The 7,144-nt window shown below is 39.0% G+C and overlaps 1 protein-coding gene and 2 long non-coding RNA genes across 4 annotated transcripts in view; 1 reads left to right on the forward strand and 2 right to left on the reverse strand.

Annotated features, from left to right (window-relative positions):
- The window catches only part of LOC116689526 (uncharacterized), a 4,232-nt gene extending 1,733 nt beyond the window's left edge, over positions 1 to 2,499 (forward strand). Inside the window, exons 2-3 of the long non-coding RNA XR_004332012.1 lie at positions 1,403 to 1,423; positions 2,420 to 2,499. This is a non-coding gene — a long non-coding RNA (uncharacterized LOC116689526). The remainder of the gene's footprint in view (positions 1 to 1,402; positions 1,424 to 2,419) is intronic.
- Positions 1 to 4,200, reverse strand: part of ogfod2 (2-oxoglutarate and iron-dependent oxygenase domain containing 2) — a 6,544-nt gene extending 2,344 nt beyond the window's left edge. The window contains exons 1-5 of one of the 2 annotated variants that reach the window (XM_032516085.1): positions 3,806 to 4,196; positions 3,643 to 3,699; positions 2,188 to 2,298; positions 1,993 to 2,092; positions 1,200 to 1,324 (exon numbers count right to left, since the gene is read on the reverse strand). In XM_032516085.1, coding sequence (XP_032371976.1) covers positions 1,200 to 1,324; positions 1,993 to 2,092; positions 2,188 to 2,298; positions 3,643 to 3,699; positions 3,806 to 3,940 — 528 coding nt within the window. In that variant the 5' untranslated portion in view covers positions 3,941 to 4,196. Of the gene's footprint in view, positions 1 to 1,199; positions 1,325 to 1,992; positions 2,093 to 2,187; positions 2,299 to 3,642; positions 3,700 to 3,805 lie in introns of both variants that reach the window. The other variant, XM_032516087.1, reaches the window with a different exon arrangement.
- Positions 1 to 7,144, reverse strand: part of LOC116689535 (uncharacterized) — an 18,855-nt gene that overhangs the window by 6,933 nt on the left and 4,778 nt on the right. The window lies entirely within an intron of this gene.

Consider the following 7,144-nt stretch of genomic DNA (forward strand, 5'->3'; position numbering starts at 1 on the left):
CTACCCTTTGCCTTCAAACCAGCATCAATTCTTGTAGGCACACTTGCAAAAAGTCAGGGATTTTGTAGTTTTCTTTTTTGTTTTTTTTGTCAGGTGTATGATCAACCAATTATACCAAACGGGTCTGTTTGTATCTCCCCTGCAGCTTCTGTGTTCCTGCTTTTGGTTATCCTTATCTTTTTGGGAGGTTTTGGATTTTGAACTTTGTTTTTTGGCTGCTTCAGTCTGAACTCCTTGTGTCATTTTTTTTTTTGCATTTTTTGATCCCTTTTTGTATTTGCCCTGGTTTTTTGGTTAATAAATCCTCAACACTAACCTGCCTGCTCTCTGCGCGTAGGGCCTCTAATCCCCTGAACTGTAACAGATGCTGTGTTACTATTATTAACACTTGCATTTTTGAAAGCCTTCTTACTTTACAGCATTTTTTCATACCTGCCTAAAAACCTTTGCAGTCAGAGCTCTTTCATGGGTTCTGCATTTTATATCTTCCTAATTTAAGGTTTCAGCTCAAGGCCTCCATCTCGGCTCGAAGACATGCAGCATGACGTCGCCGTCAGGTGAAAATCTTGAATGTCCAAAACCGGAGTTTGACACCAAATGAAAAAAGACTAACAGCCTAACGGCGGCTGTGGCTCAGTGGTAGAGCGGTTGCCTACCAATCGGAAGGTTGGTGGTTCGATCCCTGCCCCTGCAGTCATTGTCGAAGTGTCCTTGGGCAAGACACTGAACCCCGAGTTGCCCTCGGTGCTGCGCATCGGAGTGTGAATGTGTGTGAGTGTTTACCTGATGAGCAGGTGGCACCTTGTACGGCAGCCCCGGCCACAGTGTATGAATGTGTGTGAATGTTGAATGTTTCCTGTTGATGTAAAAGCGCTTTGAGCAGTTGTTAAGACTGGAAAAGCGCTATATAAATACAGCACATTTACATTTACATTTAAAAGGGTGATAACATTGATTCATAAAAATTTGAAATATGGAGATACAATGTTTTTGTCCGAAAGCGACGAAATGCATGTTCCTCGCTGTCAAATTACCCTAGAATTTCCCTGACTTTCCTAGAAAATCCATTAGTTCCTGCATGTCCCTGCCTGGAATGTACCTCTCATATTTCATGGCCAAGAATCAAAATGTCATGAATGACTGAACAGTGATTAACCGGCGCTTTTAGGGGTTTCAACCTGTAGGAAGGCGTACATTACCCCATAGTGGTTCATGGTGTTGGGTCTTCCTTTCGGAGCAGAGGACTGCTCAAAGTGCTCCAGCTCCTCCAACAGCTCCTCACAGAAGCTTTTCTCAAACACAGGGAAGCGATAAACCCTTGGAGCTTTAACAGAAAGATGGGAGTCAATAAAAGATGCTCCATGTAGCATTTTAATATTTCAATATATTTAAGCAACATCAGGGTTTTCCCTGCCGTTATAAGGTTTAGGTGCAGCACACGAGCCGTTTTGGGCACCGCCTAAGTCGAACAGAGGCAACTAAAAAGATATTTCTCAGATCTAAAGGTTCTAGTTGGACTTCTTGAGCAAGTTTTGTCTTTAAGTTTTTTTGGTGTTTTTTTATGTATTATCTGTTCCAAAAATAATGTGAAAAAGAGACGCAAAACCACCTTAAAGGGACACAAACTGTGGGTTTTGTGGGTTTAAAGGTAAGAATTTATAAAGTCACTTTTTGCTCTTTGCTTCATGTTTTGCACATTGAAACTGATGTGAAAACTGAGCCCAAGCTATCCTAATATAGTGTAAAATGTCTAATAACTTCCCATATTACATTGAAAAACTGAGCCTCTGGAACATTTGACTGCTTCACTTTTAGTTTTTTGTCAACTGTAAAAACTAAAAGACTTGCATGGCGTTATGGGTACTCATTAATGTCAACAAAAGAGAAAAGTAGTACTAATAACAGAGATCATTCCATTGTATTGTAAGTGAGCTACTACTTCTTATTGGAACATTAGCCACTAAGAGGAAATGAAAACACTTTCCAGCTCACCTGCCTCTTTCTGCAACAAGTCTCTGAGACCTTCTTCGCTGATGTCACTGCTTCGACAGTACTCAACAATCTGCTTGAACTTTGGTGCGAGGTAGGACTCCTGAGGACAGGTGGTGTGCAGGTGTGTCTCAGCAAGGTGTTCATGACACATAGTAATGACTCTACTCTATTAGCAGTGGCTGGTGCAGTAAGTACCTGCAGATGGTAGACGTGGGGATGGAGAGGCCGGTACGTGTCTTTGATAGCAGCAGCTCTCTCAGCAGACGTCACACCTAGACGCCGCCGCCTGTCCACTTCCTGTGAAAGCTAAACGGAGTAGTCATACAGAAGAATAAGGTAGGTTACCTCATGATCTCATCCTCTTCAAACAAAATGCTTTCCAGTGATCACTGAATACTACTTGATTATCCCGTTGTACCTTTATAAGGCTAATGTACAGCACCCAAGCCGTTTTTGGCACCACCTAAGCCGAATGAATGTAAAAATCAATGTGAGCATCAAAACTCCCTAAATTACTTTTTTTCACATCTAATAAATGTCGTCCTTTGGCAAGTTTTGTCCCTAAAGCTTTAGTGCGTAACTTTTAAATATTAATGAACGTCCATTCAATTCATTGCCAAAGAAGACCATCAGCTCCATACAACTCTCTCTGTATATTTCTAAGTTCGGCTATGGTTACAAATTGATGTCGTCTGGCGAGACTTGATCACACACAGGTGGATTATTATTTATCACCATCAGTCATTTAGGACTGATCTCTGATCTCTCTGTATTTCTAAGTTCGGCTCATTCAGAGATCCTCGCTGAACTTCTGGAGTGAGTTTGCTGCACTGAAAGTAAAGGGGCCGAATAATTTTGCACGCACCACTTTTCAGTTTTTTATTTGCTAAAAAAAGTTTAAAATATCCAATAGATTTTGTTCCACTTCACAATTGTGTCCCACTTGTTGGTGATTCTTCACAATTTTTTTTTATATCTTTATGTTTGAAGCCTGAAATGTGTCAAAAGGTTGAAAAGTTCAAGGGGGCTGAATACTTTTGCAGGGCACTGTATGTCTAATCTGTCATTTGATGCCTTTTGGAGATTTTTCCATCTTGTCTTTGCTTCTTTATGCACATTAATATACATTTTTACCTGGGGTGCCCAAACTTTCGAACCAAGCTGTAAGCTATTTTCTGTACTGTACTGATATTTCTTGTTACTTATCAGCCGGCAAACACAGTAGTACCGATATAGCCTATCTCTGTAATAAGCTAATATATGAGCCTGGCCAATATATCAGTCTAGCTCTATATCAATTGTCTTGTTTTGTAAGACTAACAGTTTACTACCCAGAAATAGTCAATTTACAATTACAGAAGGTTAAGAAAGCCCTATATTATTCACTTTCGAGAAACTGATAGTAATACATTTGTGGCATATTTCCCTAAAAATGTTTTTAAATAAAATGAAATAAACCTTTAATTATATTAATGGCAGTGACTTAGTTTACTTTAGGTTATAAATCATTCATCTAACGTTTGAGCTTAAGGAGGAAGTGTTTGAAATGTATGAGTGAGTATTTTCCGTTATGTTTGAGGTTTACGTCCCACCTAACCTTAGGTGAACCTAAGTAATGTCAGACCGACCAAATGTTACACACTTTCTTACCTTGTTGAACACATCCCCAAACTGTTGGTCCGTCACGCAGCCAAGCCTCATGAGCAGCTGTGTAGCAACAATTAAGATACACTTGTTGTCAGTAGAGTTTTAAAACGGGCATTTAAGTCCAAATACTATTTTTGTTTTTCAAATGGAACTACCATCGACTCACCGTTTCATAATCCTGTCGGAACTGCTGCTCGGATAAAAAGCGGACATGGATCTTGTAGTCCTCCAGGAAAATATTATCAGTGGTGAAACAGTTGCAGATATAAAACTGACAATTTCCGTCTTCCTTGTTTGTCATTATTGCCCGTATAAATAGAATAAAACACGCATAAACAAAAAGTAATACCAGGACTGACAAGCTTCACAGCTAACAGTTAGCTACTTCTGTGTTAGCTAGCAGCAACAAACAGACATAAACTTCCGGTTCGAAGTCTCCAAAGTAAAAGTAATATAAATTAAAAAACGTGGACCATTTTTTGTCAGAGAGGGTAAAAGGGTAGCAGTTCCCTCCAACTATACATTATTCATAATACATTTAGTGCCAATAACTACAGACTTCAAACTAATTTTAAATATACACCTTGAGTAGCTGGCTTGGCTAGCTAGTATCATGGCAAATTGACAGTTCCACATTGTGACCACTAGAGAGCAGACACGCGCTGTACGCTATGACCCCATTGTGTATTTGAAACATAGCCTGTTTATAATATGATTTGAAAGCGATGTGAAATTTATAGCATGTAACTTTAAGTGAAAAAAAACCTTTTTGACAGCTAAAATAAAATGGGAACTGGAATCACATCAGCACATATGTAAAGAAAAAAAAACACAAGAGCTCGCCTTCAGAAATATTATAGAGTTTAAGGAAATAACCTTTCAAATATCATGAGCATGCTAATCGTTCATAGACTTAAATCATTGATAAAGCCGACAAAGAAACTACAGTACGTAGCCTTTACTTTGGCTTGGAAGTCATTGTGTGGTCGGTTTTGCTTTTTTAACAGTTTGCTCTCCCGTGAGGTGTCGACAAAACACTCGGTGTATTAATTGAATTTTTTTTTTTTTCTTCTGATAATTCATTTTTACAGTCTATGGTTCAGCCAAATCCAAATAAAAACTTTCAAACTAGACAGTCCAATTTCCATTTGATTTTAAGAGGGCTGGCAGGAAGTAGCATTCGTTGTCAAGAAGGGGGCACCAATGCAAAACAGTGATGGCAACCGCATAAATGCAAAAGTAGAAGAAGAGAAAGAAGACAAGCACGAGCGTTGTATCTTCAACTGATGTGGTTTTGCTGAGGATTATGAGTCTTCGGTAGCAGTAGCTAGCACTGCTGCTAAATATGTGGTTGACAGTCAGCATTTGTTAGTTTATTGAGGTGTATTAATAATACCCGCGGTCCATTGTACTACCTGTAAAGTCTAGCTAACCGGAGATGTTAAGCGTGGAGTCGTTGCAAGTGGCTGAGGAGGAGGTGGTTGAGTCCAGCTCCAATAAATTCGGTGACATTTACACTTTTGTGGCTAAAGGCTGCTTTCCTCAGACGATGAATCCTTTACGAAAGAAGAATCTCAAAAGATACGCACAGAAATTTATCATTGATGGTAAGGGGTGTTTTAATACCTTCATTTACCAATGAAAAACACACTGAGAGGGCACTGCTCTTCTCTAGCTCACATAAACGTCTGTTGCCATCACGAACCTTCATTCAAAAAAACAACAATTTAAAAGCAACTTGCTTGTACGTTATAACCCGTAGGACATAACGTAAGATATTATACAAATGTGTCGCGTTAGGAGTCTATAGACAATTCGGCTCATTATCTTGGTGGTTCACTATAACAAGCACTGTATATATCAGATCTCAACTTCTAAAACTGGCTTTTTGAATTTTCTTGCTAAATTACCGCGTGCCCTGTGGTGGAAAAGAATGATATAAATAACATTCGACCGAATAAAAAGTCTACATTTTCTGGAGATAATTGGTGTTTGGAATAGAGAGCATGCCAATATGATAATATGTCGAAGTTATGTTTCATTGGTATGTCTGCCTTTCAAGATTAAGCAAGACATTAAAAAGATAAAACGAAGTAGTCTATGACGTTCTCCCAATCAATGATGTACCACATCATTCAGTAAACTTGTTATTGTCAGAATACCACACGCATGTGACAGAATGTCCCACTTTTCATTCGTATGTGCATTCAAGAGGGCAAGCTGTACTATGTGGGACCCAAGAAAGAGGAGAAGAGGGAGGTGGTGATCGAGGCTGACAGGAAGAGGCAGATTTTTCTCGACTGCCACTTTAATGACATCGGTCATCACCTGGGCCAAAAGAAGACCGTCCACAGGATCCAGAGCAAGTACTACTGGCTGGGGATCATCAAGGATGTTGTGGATTGGGTATGTACATCTTCAGTCTAAATCCTAAATCTTCAGGTCCGGCTCACATCACTTGGACATAGTTAGGGCTACACAATGAATCGATATTTGATCCAAATCGCAATATCGATTATAATGCAATTATCCAAATTGCAGGGGGGAAGGGGTGGGGGGGGGGGCATATCATTTGATAACGGCAAAATGTGTGTCAAACCATTCTGAATTAAGATTTGTGGTGCTTAAAAGACGTCCCAGCCTACACATTTGATCCTACAGACTAAGGCGATTTGGAGAAAAAAAAATCAAATTGCGATTTTTTGCCAGATAATGCAATCAAGATTCTATTTGCAATTTTTATTTTTTTTATTTTTTTTTAAATCATTTTTATTTCGCTTAAAGGTCCAGTATTGTAAATTTATTTTTTATTTAGCTCAGGTTCACTGTTGACTGTGTAACAGATAAAACATGGCGCGTTATAACATGAGACTGCTCTTATTATAGATATTCTTATTAGGGCTGCACGATATTTTAGTTTCACCGTCTGCATCGCAATGTCTGTCGCAACTAACATTACAGTGCGGATGCTGGAAACGTGAAATGAATCTACAACAGCAGCCTGTTTCAGATATAACGTACTTTTACTTACTTACTTTATTTAACTTATTTAAGTGTTGTTGGATACACAGTTTGTTGCTAGTGTGTGCAGGTTTGCGTGCACAGCAAACCACCAATCACAATCAATGTTGATCAAACAAACAAGCTGGCCCTGCTAGTCGACCACAACCTGATTGATAGTATTATATGAATACAATATAGTGTCATGGCAGTGGGCCTGCACGATTTGGGGAAAAATATGAATCACTTTTGTATTTTTTTACCTTAGAATTGATATCACGATTCTCTGCCACAACTATTTTTCTTCCGAAATATAATGTTTTATTGCACAAAACAAATTGGCAGTACCAAACAGATTTTTTTGGCACCTACAGCACATTACGCTTCACCACAAGAATGTAAACATAGAGGCTTCAATGAAGAGAAAGGAGAGCATTGGAGCGCTTTAAAACCTATTTTATACAGTCTCTGTTTAGAACTCACAGAAGAAAGTAGTAGCATTTGT

The sequence above is a fragment of the Etheostoma spectabile genome, chromosome 5, assembly GCF_008692095.1.
Source record: "Etheostoma spectabile isolate EspeVRDwgs_2016 chromosome 5, UIUC_Espe_1.0, whole genome shotgun sequence".
In the NCBI taxonomy this organism is placed as follows: Eukaryota; Metazoa; Chordata; class Actinopteri; order Perciformes; family Percidae; genus Etheostoma; species Etheostoma spectabile.